The sequence below is a fragment of the Tiliqua scincoides genome, chromosome 1, assembly GCF_035046505.1.
Source record: "Tiliqua scincoides isolate rTilSci1 chromosome 1, rTilSci1.hap2, whole genome shotgun sequence".
Classification (NCBI taxonomy): domain Eukaryota; kingdom Metazoa; phylum Chordata; class Lepidosauria; order Squamata; family Scincidae; genus Tiliqua; species Tiliqua scincoides.
Window position 1 is genome coordinate 178,290,846 of NC_089821.1, and position 17,063 is coordinate 178,307,908.

The 17,063-nt window shown below is 41.0% G+C and overlaps 1 protein-coding gene across 1 annotated transcript in view; it reads left to right on the forward strand.

The window, feature by feature from the left end:
• The window catches only part of CD109 (CD109 molecule), a 95,974-nt gene that overhangs the window by 33,096 nt on the left and 45,815 nt on the right, over positions 1-17,063 (forward strand). Inside the window, exons 6-16 of the mRNA XM_066622707.1 lie at positions 6-45; positions 1,663-1,747; positions 2,103-2,196; positions 3,378-3,498; positions 4,245-4,354; positions 5,546-5,773; positions 6,832-6,933; positions 7,036-7,098; positions 9,640-9,816; positions 12,942-13,094; positions 15,440-15,514. Of these exons, the coding sequence (XP_066478804.1) occupies positions 6-45; positions 1,663-1,747; positions 2,103-2,196; positions 3,378-3,498; positions 4,245-4,354; positions 5,546-5,773; positions 6,832-6,933; positions 7,036-7,098; positions 9,640-9,816; positions 12,942-13,094; positions 15,440-15,514 (1,248 nt within the window). The remainder of the gene's footprint in view (positions 1-5; positions 46-1,662; positions 1,748-2,102; positions 2,197-3,377; positions 3,499-4,244; positions 4,355-5,545; positions 5,774-6,831; positions 6,934-7,035; positions 7,099-9,639; positions 9,817-12,941; positions 13,095-15,439; positions 15,515-17,063) is intronic.

Consider the following 17,063-nt stretch of genomic DNA (forward strand, 5'->3'; position numbering starts at 1 on the left):
CGTAGGATCAATCACATTTTCAAACGTTTATTGTGATGGAATATGGTAAGTAATGTCTACCTATACTTTAAAAAAAAAATACTGATGGTCCATTTTTGGAAGGCAGAAGTGTATTTTAATGGTCAAGAAAGCAGTGTTTCTTTTGCAGTACCATGATAATGACTGCTCTTTATAGAAGGTCATAGTAAAAAAAAAAATCCTCCATCCCACAGAACATTATCAGATTCCAGTTATGAAGACTTCATAATTCTGTATTTGAATGCGTAGACAATAGCATCCTGCATCACTTGGTATTTTGGACAGACTTTAATGTCCTACTTGGTAGAGCATTACGGCAGAACTAGGTGCCATGGGGGGCATCATTCACATATATGTGTGTGACAGAATATGTGAATTCATGTTCATGTAGGTAGCAAAGCGGACCATAGTATTGAACTTTCCCTCCCTTGTGGCTTATCTCCCCTTAGTGTTTTGCTCCAAGCAATTTTTTCCTGCTTGGCTCAGATACTTGTAGTGAGCTCAGAATGGAGATGTGTGCCTTGAGCAATGGTAATGGACAGGTAAACTGCAGAAGAAGGAAGGGTTCAATGCCCCATCCAGTGTACTGGTTTTACTGGTAAAGTACAATTGCGCCATTGCTGCCATGTGTTGATTCACCTGTGAACTATTAATTTCAGCTGATGAAACAGAGAAAAGCTTTTCTTTTATCAACTGTGTGCGCACTTTGTGGCTGAATATTTCCCATAGGCTTGCATTGCTTAACCCTGGTTTACACCCCAATTCTACCTGGTCTTTATGACAGTGGAACAGCAGTTCTGCTGTTGTAAATGGCCATAAGGCGGCATGTGCAGAACTGTTGTTCCAGAACTGCCATTGTAAACGGTGGTGGTGTTGGAGGACCACTGGTATGACTGTAGGTAAACCAGCATGGTAGGTGGGCAGTGGGAGGAATGGGGAATGTCTAGGCAGGGAGGTGGGCAGGTGAAAGGGGAGAGGGAGGGGGTGGATTCTTGCAGCACCAGCCTGTGTTAGGAGCATATCCCTGTTCTCTCCCCTTCCTGCTTCCTCACTCTTCTCAGGCTTGCACCAGCAAATGTCTGGCACAGATCTGAGGAGACCCATTGAGGCAGTTGAGGCTTGCTCGATGGTAAGGAAACATATATTCCCTTACCCTGAGGAGATCTCGGAGACTGCCCACTCCCTCAGAATGTGGCACACACTCAGTTGGCGTGGCTACATTGGCAGGGTTTTTTTTAAAGTTAGGATTGGGGTGTTACAGTGTTCATTGTATGTACAGTGGGATTGTGTGATTGAGGGCATGTCCACACTAATGATTTAAACTGGTTTAATGGGAATTTCCTTTCCCCACCGAACCCTGGGAATTGTGGATGATGGTGCATGTATGTACATGTGCGCAGGATGTGTGTGAGTTGGAGAGTGGATGGGTTGGATTTTGAACAGGGGGTTTTCTGCACCCTCACCAAGCTACAATTCCCAGGATTCTTTTGGGGAAGTGTAAGACTTAAAATGGTTTAAAACAGTGGTGGTATAGATGGCGCTTACAGTATTTGTAGTGAAAAATGTATACTTCTGAAACTTTATGGGTATGATGATAATTATGTGATTTGCACAGTTTTAATAATAGCTTTTCATTTTTTGTAGTGTTACCAAAATTTGAAGTATTTTTAACTACACCACTACATTATTCTTCCAAAGATGAGAAGTTCAGTGGTACTGTCACAGCAAAGTAGGTAAAAAGATGTGTTATGTACTTTGAGATATATAATCATACATCATGTGCACCCATGTGGTGTGACAATCAAAGACAAAAAGTCTTTAACAGACTGTTTTTGGGTGTGGAAGGCAGGTGTTCTCTTGCCCTCTTTCATTTATAGGGGTTATATCAGGGTAAAGTATCATCTTGGCAGCTTAGTATGGTTTGCAGTATGCCAAAGGGCAGAAAGAGAATAATCTTTCTTTTACTAAGTAAAAATGTACAGTCGTTGCATGCAGGGCAAACGGATCTCTTTTAATAGTGATTCAGTCTATTTTCAGAAACTAAAAGTTTCCAAATAATGAATTTTTTTTGGTGGCTATTTCAGGTACACTTATGGAAAGCCTGTGAAGGGAACAGTAACGATCAGTTGCTATTCAACTCCCTTTGGAAGGAACAAAAATATCACTAAAATAATGGAGGTAGGTTGTGTTCAATGCCTGTCAGTATCTGAAAACCTTCACTACTTCTTTGGGTTCTCTGTGTTCCTTGGAATCTTTCAGAGTTTTGTCCCTACCCTTGAATGGGGAAGACCCCATGTACATTGAGTGCCTCAAGGACGGCAAGAACGCCCAATCTGTCCATTCCATTTCAACCGCCTCTGAAGCAGCGTGAGAAATGTTTTCCTTTGTCCTTTGTCTCCCCTTCTGAAAAATTTTAAGATTCTTTTGCTTCAGTTTCCATCTTTATTATATATGTATGTTCTCTATTTATGGGGCCAAGAAGTATCACCTCATTTTCACCTCCTTGTTCTGGCCTGTTGGTATAAGGAGGCTACTTTGATTGATTGATTGTTTTTCCTTCGGTTGCCTTCTTTGACTAGAGCTAGCTGGTGGTGCCTGAGCTAAATCCCTACCAGATATTCAGCATCTCACTAAGACCAGTTGTCTATATGGGCGAGTCCCATATCTGTGGGAGTTCTATTCAGGAACCCACTGCTATTAAGTGAAACTGTGGATACAGGCGAACATCCTTCCATGGCCTCTGCTGTGGACATCCTTCCATGGCCTCTGCTGGGCTCAGATTGAGCCTCAGAGGCAAAAACAAGTGACTTCCAGTTTTTCAGAAAAACCAGAAGTCACATGTTTTTGCCTGTAAGGCTCAGTCTGAAGCTGGCAGATGCAGTGGATGGATGTCCATGGCCTCTGCTGGGCTCAGAACTCCCCTCTCCTCCAGAGACTTGTGCCCAGAGTGCGTGCACAGGAGAGCCCCGTGCACCCAATCTGTGGTTAAATGAATCTGCGGATACAGGATCCATGGATATGGGATCCCTCTGTGTTTCTTTTTCACATTTTTGTACCAACGAGCTCAGGATGTACAAGGCTCCTTCCCTCCTTTTGTCCTCACAACTACCCTGTGAAGTAAGTTAGTGAAAGAGATAGTGACTTAGCCCAAGGTCACCCAGGAAGCTTCATGACAAGCAGGGATTTGAATCAGCATCTTGCAGATTTAAGTCCAGTACTAGAGCCACTATCCGATCCTTCTAATACAGCTTTAAAGCCTTAGTGACTTTATTAAAACAAACATCCTCTGTCCTGATTTTTATTTCTCATTATTCTTCAAAAATTAAATAAGCCAATCGGTTGATTTTTCTTGCGTACAGATTAATGGAACTGCGAACTTCACATTTGACAGTGTAGCAATGAAGAATGTGACCTACACTGGCTGGGATCATTACCAAACGCCCATTGAGATTACAGCTGTGGTTACAGAATCTCTGACAGGTAGTTTGTTTAATATAGCCTTCACTTTAAGGGAACAACAATGGTTGGTTTGTCTGATAAAGAAGAACATTGGAAATATGCAGTGTGCTGGGCTGCGTGAGAAACTAAGCATTTTCATTTGCAGTAGACTCTGATTGCACATTGTTACACTTACTGCTCATGGAGCTGTGAATTCACTGTGCACAGTGAATTTTTCCTATTTGCTACTTATTATTGTTTTGAAGATGTCAGTTGAAATCCTGCAGACAGCTGGGCTTTTAAAATCTCATTTACCCTAAATGTGCATAGTATCACATCCTTGTTGACAAAACACAATATCTAATTCTATGTTACAGAATAGCACGTAATAACATGTATAATTATATCACGGTACAAGGTTTTGAGGAAGTGGTACACCGATTAAATAACTGAGCCCATGTCTCCAAGTGCATTTCCACTGATCTTGGGTAGTCTGAAGTTTCACAGTCCTATTTTTCAAAAATTGGCATTATCCATTGCTCTAGTTATATAGAGACTTGTTCTCAGTTGTGAAGAGTTCTTGACATGAAGTGGTAGAAATTCTGGAGTTTCTGTATGTATCCTGTGGTGTTTTCTCCTCTAAAGGTGAGGTGGCTTATGTTTAGAGCCCTTGTTGAGAGTGTCGTCCCCACTATCCCAGAGTGAAAATGCTTGCTAGAATTATGATAAATAAAAGCTTTCCAGGTGGTCTTTTTTTCTTTTTAAAATATTGTTAAATATTCTAACAGGAAACTCACAAAATGCAAGTACTACCATATTCCCAAGGCACTATGACTACACTTTAGAATTTTCTGATTACACCAGTGTTCTCAAGCCTTCTCTCAGCTTCATAGCTACGGTGAGTTGCTCTGTTACTGTTTACCTTATCAGTAAATAACGCAGAGTACATGAATGAAGTAGGCATCATAGAGACAGAGATATGTTTTAAAACATATGTGTTTGTCTTATAAAAAAGTTTAGGAGCACAATCCTAATGTGACATTAGGCTCTGCACTGGCCTATGAGTGTTGTACGCATGCTATAAAGCAGGGGTGTCAAACATAAGGCCAGGGGGCTGGATGTGGCCCGCAGAAGCTTTTAATCTGGCCCTCGGGCTCTCAGCTGCTGAGCAATGCCAAGGCATTACTGTTGAAATGGCAGCCCACATGAAAATTTGACTCTGCCAAATCTTGAAATATGATCAAGATTTGCATATTTTCTCTTCTTCCAGCAGCTAATGAGTTTCTAAGTGAGAAAAAAGTTCTTATTTTTGGTTGTGACCTGTTTAATGACATCACTTTCTGCCTAATGACATCAGCTCTGGCCCTCAGCAGGCATCAGGAATGCTATTTGGCCCGCTGTATGAAATGAGTTTGACACCCCTGCTATAAAGCATGTCTGCGATTACATGTGAGCTGGCTAGGACGGTGCAAGGATGTGCACTGGCCTGCCAGTGCTGAATCCAGTGGTAGATGCCGTGAGTTTGTTCTGGCTAGGGCAGGCTGGTGCAGGGGATGGGAGAGGGTGGTTGGAGAGTGTTCTGGGGGTGGGGAGTAGGTGTTTTTGGGCGGGGGGAAGGCGGTCTAGAAGGCTGATTAGACCTGGGAGGAAGGTGGACCCAGCTGCAGCAGTGCAGGCTGCATCCTAACCCCTGGCCTGAGCAAACTTACATGGGCTACTCCAAGTAGTCCCATAGGGGTGGCTAGAGTGCTGCACAGGATAAGAGGAAAAATATTCCATTACCCCGAGTTGCCTTCCAGCCACATCCTACCCTGTGCAGGCCACTTCAATCCCAACAGCAGGTCAAAAAAATGAACAGAGCAGGCACAGAAGCTATTTCACATAATTTGTTGGGGTGGGAAGCAGTTAGGAAATACTTCAGAGTGTTGGGGAAGATACTGCTTGGGGAAGCTACGCTGTAAATACTACATGTGTTATTAACATTTTTACTCAGCATAACTCATGATGCTGTTTTCTGCTTAAAGAAAATGTTAATTACAGTTTTTCAGTGTTTGGTTTTCTTTATGAAGATGATGCTTTTATGTTTTAGCTGAAAGTAACAAGATCTGACCAGAGTCCACTGACTTCTGATGAAAGAAAGAATAATGTCATTATTGATGTCAAACATTCTGAACGATTTACTTACCACATGTATGAATATGTAGATGAATCACAGACAAATGAGACCATTCAGAATCTCAATTATGCAGTTCCAGAAGATGGGATTATTCAGATTGAATTTCCAGTTCCAGTTAATACAACCGTACTGAAAGTTAAGGTATATATTTTTTTCTATAATTTTGTCTTGCAAAGCCTTAATAAGCAAAGCCTTAAACAAACAAAACAAAGCTATTGCTAGTAATACAAATATAAATATTGTATTATGAACGTACTCTCAAAATGTCTATATCGGGGTGTCAAACATAAGGCCTGGGGACCAGATGCGACCTGCGGAAGCTTTTTATATGACCCTCAGGCTTTTAGCTGCAATGTAGTGCTGAGGTGTTACTGCTGAAAGGGCAGCACACATGAAAATTGGGCTCTCCCATATCTTGAAGTATGATCAAGATTCGTATATTTTCTCTTTGGTCATTTGCAGCTAATGAGTGAGAAAAAAGTGTTTTTTGGTTATGATTTGTTTAATGACATCACTTCTTACCTAATGACATCACTTCCGGCCCTCAGCAGGCATCATGATTGCTATGTGGCCCTCTGTATGAAATGGATTTGACACCCGTGGTCTATACAGTCACGCATCGCTTAGCAACATTCTGACCAGTGACAGTCTGCACATACAGTGGCCACCTCTTGTCCCAGTTCACCCCCCAAGCCTCCAATGCTGAGGAGAGCTGTACTCCCCTTGCTTCCTGAGGCTCAGACTGGCTGTTTTGGCCAAAACACGTGACTTTCAGTTCCCTAGGACATCAGAAGTCACGTTTTTTCACCCAAAACGGGCATTCTGAGCCTCTAGGAGGCTCTTTCGGAGGCTTTGCATAATGTCAAGCCTTGCTTGATTATGGGGGTGCGAGCCCGCATCCCTGTTTTTAAGTGAAGCGTGACTGAATTTTTAAGGAAGCTAATATATTTGGTTCTTTGCATCCTTGGATTGCTCCCCCACCCTCCTGGTAGGGTGCAACCCTCTGACAATATATGGTAGCTTCATTTGTTCATATGCATTTACTGACTTTTGAGTGTATTTATTGGAGGTAATATACAGTATCTTGATTACTGCATAGTGAGTCTTTTTACACAATAATTATACTGTTGTGAATCATTCATGAAACTTCATCACTGTATTCTTAGCTGTTTTGAGTACTATTTTTTCTTTTTTTGCAGGCAGAATTTCTTGATAGTGAAACTTCTGTAGTCATACGTGATGTATTCTATTCTTCCAGTATGAGTTACCTCCAAATTAAAAAAACAAATCAAGATGCAAAGGTAAATTATACTCACCAACATTTCACCACTTTCACAATGCCACAATAACCCTTTGCTCCATTACATCCTTACCCATTCATTCAAATAATTTTATTTTTCTAGGTTGGAAAGCCTTTGGAACTTCACATTCAAAGCAACAGACCCATGAAAGAGATCAGCTTTATGGTAGTATTTCACATTTCTTATAAAAGATGCTGTGCAGGCAATTATTTATTTTATTTATTTATTAGATTTGGAATCTGCCTTTCTCCATGAAGGGCACTCAGGGCCCTTTATGAGAACAAGACAGATACTGAAGGCATTGATTCTTTCAGATGGAAAACTATTGATTTTGGCTGCAATCCTAACCACACTTTCCTGAGAGTAAGCCCCATTGAGTAAAATAGGACTTACTTCTGAGTAGACCTGGTTAGGATTGTGCCCTTTGTTTTTCTAGAGATAATACTGCTTGCCTTATTTTTTTTCACATCCATAGCCTTTCTAGTTTGCCATTTCCAGACAGACCTATGGGTATATATATCAAAATATATAGTGTGAATACAACTCAGGTATTTAGAACCTCTTGTTCCAGTTATGATAATCATAGTGCTGGGATTTCTTGAACACACACTTAGTAGCAAACCCAGATGTGTTGCTATTTTTGGGTCAAGTATGTTTCTCTTGGAGATGTGACAGGTAACATTACCAATTTGCATGGAACCTTGTTTTGTTTAAAGCAGCAACAAAATGGTGTATATTTTCAGGTTGAAGTTCTAAATAGGCAATCTGGTAATGGAGCTGAACCAGAGGAGTCAGGTTTTTACCCAGGTTTGACCTCTGTAGCTACTAGTGTTTTGTCTTTAATAGTATCATTATACAGTCTGATGCAGCCATGCCAACAAAGGCACTCTGCATTATGCCATCAAGGGGTAGTCACGGAAGCTTCCTCAATATTCCTCAATTATAATTGTTCCCTTACCTCGGGGCTTCATTGTGGCTACATCAGTGTTGGACCCTAAGTTAGGTGGAGGTTTTGAGGTGTGCACACAGGCTCAGGTTAAAATGCAGTGGCGTGATAACTTGGCAGTAGCACTGGGAATGACTGAAGACCAACACAGAAGACCATTGCTTCTGGGGCTGGTCTTCAGCACGAAGTCTCTGGGAGGACATCTTGTGATTGAAATGATCCCATATGATCTCTCTGATGGAATTTAGGGGTGATGCCTGTGTGTTTAAAATGGGGGCAAATAATCACCTTTTCATAATTAAATTAAAGGAAATCCTGTTTCTTGTTTGCATTTGACAACCCCTCCCTAGAAGGTTCCCTTTCCTTTTGAGTTTAGAAATATATGTCTGGTCTCCTTTCATTTCCTTTCTCAGGGTGGAGTCAGACCATTTGAGATGATGGCTGAGGCAGTAAAGCCACAGCTGGGTGATTATCTTAGCACTTGCACCCACTATATGAATACTCAAATGTATTCATGTACACTCAGCCCTGAATGTTAGAATGTTGAGAAACAGCATGAGCAAACCACATTCTCAACATTCTGAAACTTGGGGAGTCCTGCAGGGAGCTGTGTGGGGCTCCCTGCATCTCCTGCCCTTTGCTTCTTTAAGTAAAAGCACTCCCCCTTGCCCCTCTTAGTGATGTGATCCTGGGGATCACGTTGCTGCCCTTGCCCCTCCCCCTCAAAGACTTACTTAGGCAGTAACACTCCCTAAAAGTTTGAGAACCACTGGTCTATACGATTGCAGTCTAAATATTCCAAGTATGGGGAATCTAATAGGATTGCTCTCAAAAACATTTTCCCCATGCAGCCTTACATTTGATTTGAAGGAAAACAAAACCTCTACAGTTTTCTTTTTCATTCCTTTATACTTGAATGTACCATAACCAAGCTAGATTGCAGAACAAAATGCTTAACCCCACCAATTTAAAATTTGGACTGCTTTTTTAAAAACTGACCTCTGCTGATTAACTATTTCTAGTTGATTAATCAACCAATTAATATAATGAAAACTTGCACCCCTAATTAAAAATCATATTGCTGTTCTAAGTAATGAGCTGCATGCAGAGTAATCTTTCTGTGAATGGAAGCATACTCTGTAATTGCAAGCTCCCTCTGAGAATGGAAAGAGCATTCCTCTCATGCAAAGGTTCTTGCATGCTTGGAATGCTCCTTCTGTTCTCATAGTGTGTTTCTTTTCATAAAGGCATTATCCTAGGTATCTTGGAGGCATTATCCTGAATAATCCATTAGGATTACTTGTGTTTTTATTTCTCCCTTTCTCTAAAGAGCTAAAGGCAGTGTATGTGATACCCTTTCCTTTTTCCTCTGCTGACATCATTTTACCTGTTTCATGGCAGTATTATCTTAATTTCCAGGTTGTAAGTAATATGAAGTAATGAAGTAAGTAATGGACAGAAAACAGAGATTTTCTGTTATAGAAAACAGCTTTCATCGGTGTGTCCCCATATCCATGGGGGTTCCATTCTGGAAACCCCTGTGGATAGCTGAAACTGCAGATATGGGTGAATGCCCATCCCTATGGTCCCAGCAGCAGCTGGTTCATTTTATTTCTATGTAGTGGTTAGTACATTTGGAAGACTTTTCTAGATAATAGATGATGATGATGATAATGATGATGAATTGCTAAACTTGTGATCTTTTCTGTTGCAACACAGCTTTAAGGTAAATTAACAAACTTCATTTTTTTGCCGCTCAGGTGATAGCTAAAGGACAGATTGTGGCTGCTGGTAAGAAGAAGTCCACAACATTTACTTTAACACCCGAAAATTCTTGGACTCCTACAGCATGCATACTTGCCTACTTTGTGACTGATCAAGGGGAAGTAGTAAATGATGTTCTACATATTCCCTTTCAGCCTGTCTTTAAAAACCAGGTAAATGTCTAATGATTCCTTTTGCAGTAGGAATGTAGACAGTGAAATTATAAGGAATGTACAGTGAAATTATACAAATGACTTCTCAAGCTGATGCTTGTGTTACTACCAACTTATATGCTTGTTTAAGGTCCAAGCTCTTTTTTTTCTGATGCAAATTGGTTTTCTAGATTATAGCCTGTTTCTAAAGCTTGCTCAAAGAAGATTAGAATATACTGTCTCCTGTTACTTGTAACTTCACAGACTGAGCTTAATCCTGAGCTTAGTGCACTGGCTTCCTCCTGGTGCGCACTGTTGCAAACATGCCATAAGGCACATTCGTGAGGCTTACCGCAGGGCCATCACCTGTGCTAGCCCAGCACTGGCCAGCGCCAGGCTAGCACCGGGCTAGTGCAGGGCAGGTGCCCGGCCTCCGCCACTTGGCGGTCTTATGGACTGCCAAGCTGCAGAGAGGAAAGCGGGGGGGAGGGGCGAGGAGAAGGCGTTCTAGGGAGGGGGGAGGCAGGCGGAAGGAGGAGAGAGGGTGGGGAGGAGGCGTGACGGGAAGGCGGGGGGCAGAGAGAAGCCGGGCAGGAGGTGTGCCAGGGGGAGGGAGTGGGGAGGCAGGGAGCGGAGGTCCACTGAATCCTGAGCATTCGTGCAGGGCGCGGCTCCCTACATGAACACTCTTCCCTCACCGCCAATCTTTTGGTTGGCAGTGAATTGAGTAGCCCCATTGTGGGGCTATTTCCCTTACCCGGGAGAAGGGGACAAAAGTCCCCTTCTCTTGAGGTGCTGCCCACGGCAGCCTGAGGTGTGCAGGATGCGGCGGCAGCTGTTTTCGGCACCACCGAAGCTGTGTGCCCTGGATTGGACTGCCTGGCATTATGTCAGTGTTGCAAGATTTTGGTGAAGTGAGATGATATACCAATGTAAAGCTTAGGATATGAGCTGTTAACCAGGAAAATAATCTTGGCCATTTGCAGGTCAAAATGTTTTTCTAAAAATAAGAATCAGCATGAAAATCTTGTATCCAATTTGACCATGGCTGACAAAATAGACAAATTAATGCATTGAAACACAAATGCTTACCTGCTAGGGTTTCCCAACTGCAGGAAAATGACATTGCACCTCTTGGATCAAATCAAAATGCCAACAAAATATGTGGCTATGCAATGTAGAGTGTGACAATCCTTAGTACCCGTGAAGTTTCTTGTGCCTTCTTAGGGAAATAATGCCTCTTTTTACATGATTTTTTAATAGAGAAAGCTGTTAAATGAAATTTAGTCTGCTTCATTCCTATCATTTATTTTTGAAATCAAGAATTAAATTCTCACTTCTGTATAGTTGTTCATTCCCATAATGTTGTCTTCAGATGAGGGCAAAGAGATTATATTACTAATCTGATGTAAGATTTTGATCATTAGTGATGAAATTAATTAGGTTGTGCAAATGTCTCTAAGGGTGAACTATATCTAAATGGGCAGGTGAGTGCCTGCCCCTTTTCTCTTTTGTTGTTCCCAAATAGCTTTGATTCAGCTTCCTTTCCCTTTGCTCTCAACTTCTTGGCAGTCCTTTTAATATTTCAGGAGTTACAACTTTACTTCTGTACACAGTGAATGCTAGGCATTGCTAATCATGAACATAGCTATGAGTGAATGGGATTGGTTGATTGGCTGCCATGATCAAACAACAAAAGTCAAACATCTTACCTTAAAACTCTGCAAGAAGGCCTTCATTAAGCAATTTACTACTGAGTGTAAAACATGATGCTGTAGTATATGTTGGTATTCCTTTTTAAAGAGTGGGAGGCTTCTTGTTAGACACCGATACTGGTTTCTTTTTCTTTTGGATTTTAAGAGCAAATACTTGGTGGTGGTGGTGGTGGTGATTGTTCTCTGTGTATGCCCAAAATACCTATTTTAAATATGGAAAGATTTTTTAAAAAAATGTAAATTACAAAATAGTTGCCCTTCAAGTTGCTATTAAAACAGTGTTTTTTTCCACTGCAGTTTTTTTTTGGGGGTGGTGGTGGAGGGTGGTATATTTGAAGGGGCTTTCTTCCAGGTTCTCAAAACAGCCTGTCATCTTTCCCTAATTCTCAGCATTCTGGTAATTCCTTTGTTGTCTGGTCTGTTAAAATGGTTCAGAACAAAAAAAGCAGACACATAGGGCACAATCCTAACCCCTTATGTAAGTGCTTTCCAGCACTGGTATAGCGGTGCCAATGGGACGTGTGCTGCGTCCTGCAGTTGGGTGTCACTCAGGGAGGCCTCCTCAAAGTAAGGGAATGTTTGTTCCCTTACCTCAGAGCTGCATTGCCCTTATGTCGGTGCTGGAAAGCACTGACATAAGGGGTTAGGATTGCGCCCATAGTGAGGGGTCCACAACATAGTGGGAATGAGTATGACAATGTTCCCATAAAGATGAATGATAACTGAATGTGCAGCTGAGTATCACCACCCAGTTGCCTTCCCTACTCTGTTTGGCCCAACTTCAGGGGGCACTGGCAGCAGGAGAGTACTTGTCAATAGTTCTTCTGTCTTAAGCTGTTGTCTGCCTCTTGGCTTTCTTGCTTCTGTCTGCTGCCTCACCTGTCTCCTTTCTTCAAGTCTTTGACCATTTTTACCCGTCTCATGGTTCTTTTTTGAATGCAGAGACTGGTTCCTGCTTTTGGGGGATAAACCAGGCATAACATAATAGTATTTCCCAGTTTGTTTTTTTTTAATGGTGAATGTGGTTACAGGGTGGAATGTGCTGGTTTAGAGTTAGGCCATGGAACTGAGAGAGCTTTATTACAAAAATTCCTTTCCCCCTGCACCACTTTCCCAATCCAAATCACATTCCTGGGTCTGCAAAATGTGTAAATGCCTGTATGGTTCTTGTATGTTTCCCCAGTGGGGCAAATAGAACCTTTTGCAAGAGAGGGAATTTGATATAAATTGGGAAAATGAGATCAGGTAAAAGGCTTAAATACCCCCCTTCCAAATCTCAGCCTTTTGACCCTGGTCTGATCTCTTCCATAATTGCATGACCAATCCAGATTCTCACTTGTTTCAAACAAAATTGTTAAACATCTGATTGAAAATAGATTAGTCATTCCAAATTGTCTACTTCATAAAGTAAAATATGACTTTTCCTCCTAGGTGAACATGTATTGGAGTAGAAACAAAGCTGGGCCTGCTGAGAACATCACCCTCAAAATCAATGTAACAGAACCCAAAACAACAATTGCACTTCTGGTTGTTGACAAAAGCACCAAGTTACTGGGAAAAAGAAATGACATCACAGATGAAGCTGTAAGTTTAATAGAAAAAGCATTTTTATGAAATTTTTTTAGGATTGTTCAGAGTTATAAAAGCAGTTCTTAGATTTAACTGTGAATCATGTTCTTTAAATATTAGAATAACCCAGTGGTTCTCAAAGTTTTAGCATTGGAACCCACATAATGAGAATCTGTCAGGACCCACTGGAAGTGATGTCAAGACCGGAAGAGACATCATCAAACAGGACAATTTTTAACAATCCTAGGCTGCAATCCTACCCACACTTACCCAAGAGTAAATCCCATTTACTATCATTGTTAAAAGCATATACAAAAGTGTAGCCTGTTAAAAGTACAGATCTGTAATATTTCCCCAAATGCCGTCATATGCCATGGTAGCATCGTCTAATACAGCCATTTTCAACCAATGTGCCGTGGCACACTGGTGTGCCACAAACGGTCCTCAGGTGTGCCGCAGGAATTTGGGAGAGGGTCATTTATCAATAGCACCTTTGGGGGATGTGAGCCCCCATTGACAGCACAGTGTGCCTTGTCAATTGTCAAAAAGCTGATGGTGTGCCTTGACCATTTTAGTGCCTTGCCAGTGTGCCGCAAGATGAAAAGGGTTGAAAATCACTGGTCTAATATATTAAAAACAAAATATTGAAATGAATGGGGACCCACCTGAAATTCGCTTATGACCCACCTAGTGGGTCCCGTCCCGCAGTTTGAGAAACACTGGAATAACCTCTTAGAAAATTGTAAAATTAAACCAGTTAATTGTTAACATTCTAAATTTTTTCTCATAGTCACTATTCCTTTGAATGAAACCATTCAGGATATGGTTCCAGCACAATCCTAGGCAAGTCCACTCAGAAGTAAGTCCCACTCTCTTCAATGGGAAAGTGTATATAGTGGTGTTTCTCAAACTGTGGGTCGGGTGGGTCACGAGCCAATTTCAGGTGGGTTCCCATTCATTTCAATATTTTATTTTTAATATATTAGACTTGATGCTACCATGGGATATGACTGTGTTTGGGGAAATGTTACAGACCTGTACTTTTAACAAGCTGCTATGTATATTCTTTTAACAATGATAGTCAGTGGGGCTTACTCCTGGGTAAGTGTGGGTAGGATTGCAGCCTAGGAGTTTTAACAATGTTCCTGCTTGATTATGTCACTTCCGGTCATGACATCACTTCCGGTGTGTCCTGACAGATTCTCATTCTAAAAAGTGGGTCCTGGTTCTAAATGTGTGAGAACCATTGGTATTTAGCATTGTAGCCTAAGAGCCTGAGAGCTTCTCAACCTTGTGGAGCCTTTGGGTGTTTTTAGAACTGTGAAAAAGGTTAGTGAGCACCACCACAAAAGTGTGCATTGAATAGAAACATTTTGGACTACAATTATGTGCACACTTACCTCGGAGTAAACCCTGCTGAACACAGTGGCACTTACTTCTGAGTAAATATGAACAATGAGAAAGGTAATGAGCAAGCAATGCAAAGGTGGAAGGAAAGAGCAAAGGAGAGCATTTTCTTGTACTGGGCCTTACTACTACCAAGTTCCCAAGTATTACAGACTAGCGAGCAGTCTGTAGTATCCAAAGGTGGATGCATGCTATTGCTGAACTGGCCTTCCAGGAAGAGGCAGGCAAGTGGGATGGACTAGGCTAAGCTCCACTGGCTTGGCTCTGTGGGCAAATTGCTCTTGTTATGCATGCCCAGTGTGAAACAGAGAAGAGATGTGAGAAGCTGTCTTCAACTGTTGTCCGTCAACAGGTGGAGGACAAGAAAATGCCCCCCAAACCAGGAAAGTGAGTCAGTGAGCTTCAGCCTGCACCTTAGCACCAGAGGTGGTGGTAGAAATCAACACCACAGCCACATGACATCACATGGTGCTTCTGCTATTAGTTAACATACTGGGAAATGCTGACTGCATATACAGGTTTGCAGTTGTGCATTGAAAGTAATGTATAGTTTGGGCTTGTACTTATCCACCTGAAGACAGTCTAGATTTTCCTCAGGTGACAGGTTTTTACAAGCCTGAGACAGTAGGCTTGGAAAACAAAAGAAACACATTAATAGAGTCTCACACTAGCCCTACAACACTTTTATTAGGATTTCTTCAAATACTCATTTCTATATATTTAACTTTCAACTTGACAACTGAATAGGACCGATGACATATTTTTGTTGACTTTCATAATGTGTTGTGCGTTATTCACTTTGTAATTCTTAGAAATAAAACAGTTGCTAAGAGGGATGTACGTTGTTAAACTGAGACCTGTTTGAGCTCATTTATTGTTATCAAATCAATATTGTTATCAAATTGTTGCTGCATTCAGTATTGAAAATATTTACTATGAGGTTCTTTTTTTAGGTACGTCATGAGCTAAGTTTGTATGATAAAGAACATGATTATGTTGTAGCCAGAAATGCCTTCAGCATCTTTCAGGTACAGTTCTGAAGTGTATACTTTATTCCACACTGTCGCCCCCCCCCCTTTTTTTTTTGTGAAAATGAGTTTATCTTAGTAAAAGTTTAAGACAGCATTCAGCAAGCAAGTTCATCCTAAAATTCATTAGTATATACATGTTTACAGATGTAGTCTGACTGAGGAAAACTCAGTCCATTATTGATGCTGAAGATTTTTCCCGTTTCACTAGTTCTCCCCCCCGTGTTTTTATTTTATTAAACACAAACCCAAACAAAAAAATTAAAAAATAAAGATATTACAGGTTGTGTGGCAAATGCAGAAATCTCAAACTACATTTCTTTGTTCTACTATAAAATCATACAAAAGATTAGTTATCAATTCTTAAACTATCTACACTCATTGAAAAATACATTTTCAATACAAAAAATAAGAAAAACATAAAGGTAAAGTCCCCTATCTACTCATCAAATCCATAAATTATTTGGCCCATATTATATTACAAAATCATAGAAAAAAATTAGTTCTCAGATCTTAAGCAGTCTAGACTTATTAAATTACATTGTCCACAAGAAAAATAGGAAACATGGGGCAGGAAGTCTGGCTCAGTTGGTAGAGCTGCCGCCTTATATGCCTGAAGATCTGAGGCTGCCAGTTCGAAATAACTGGAAGTACCCGAGAACTGACGACACACTGATATACTCATGAGCTGAAGAGAGGCAAGTGGAGTGTGGGAGGTGAAGGGCCAGAGAGAGGCCAGACCGGGAAGGAATCCAGCTGGAATGAGGAGTTCTATGAAAGACTAGAACTATTCAATTGGAAAAATCCCTACCGGGGCTTAGAACAACCTGCCTATGTAAACTGCCTTGGATTAAAGTCTGAGGAGAAATCTGACAACCAAAGAAAGGCGGTATATAAATACCTGCATAAATAAATAAAACATGAAAATTAACTTCCCTATGTACTCATCAAATCCATAGGTTATTTGGCCCATTTTCCCATCCGGGCACAGGAAGTTCATGAATGGGTTTCCAATTATCCATAAATGTTTTTTCTGACTTGTCTTTAATAGCAATTGTAAGTTTATCCATTATCCATCAAAACCTCTTCCTCCTGACATTGATCCTGTTGTATATCTTCTAATCTTCCCTCTTGGTCTCCTGTTCGTTAAATTTCTGCATAAAGTCTCTTGCCTTTTGGACCATATCCAACCAGTAGATTTTTTGTTGTCTATAAACCTGGTCAACTTCTGAGCCAATGATTTGTTCATCTGTTTGTAAATACCAAGCTAGGACCTGTACCATTCATTGTCCCAAATCTTCTCCAACTTCTCTGAAATTCTTTGATAAAACTCTTAATCTCAGTGTTTTTTCTTTATTTGCTTGTTCCATCAAAGATATTATATCCAATGTTTTCTCTTGTTCTAAACTCAGGACTTCCATACTACAGTCAATGATATTGGCTCTGTTCTGGATCTCTTGTGTCTCTTGTTTAATATCTTTGACAGATTCTTCCAGCTGAACCATATCTTGTTTCAATTCCAGTTTCAGGTCTTTAAGCTCTTGTTCGA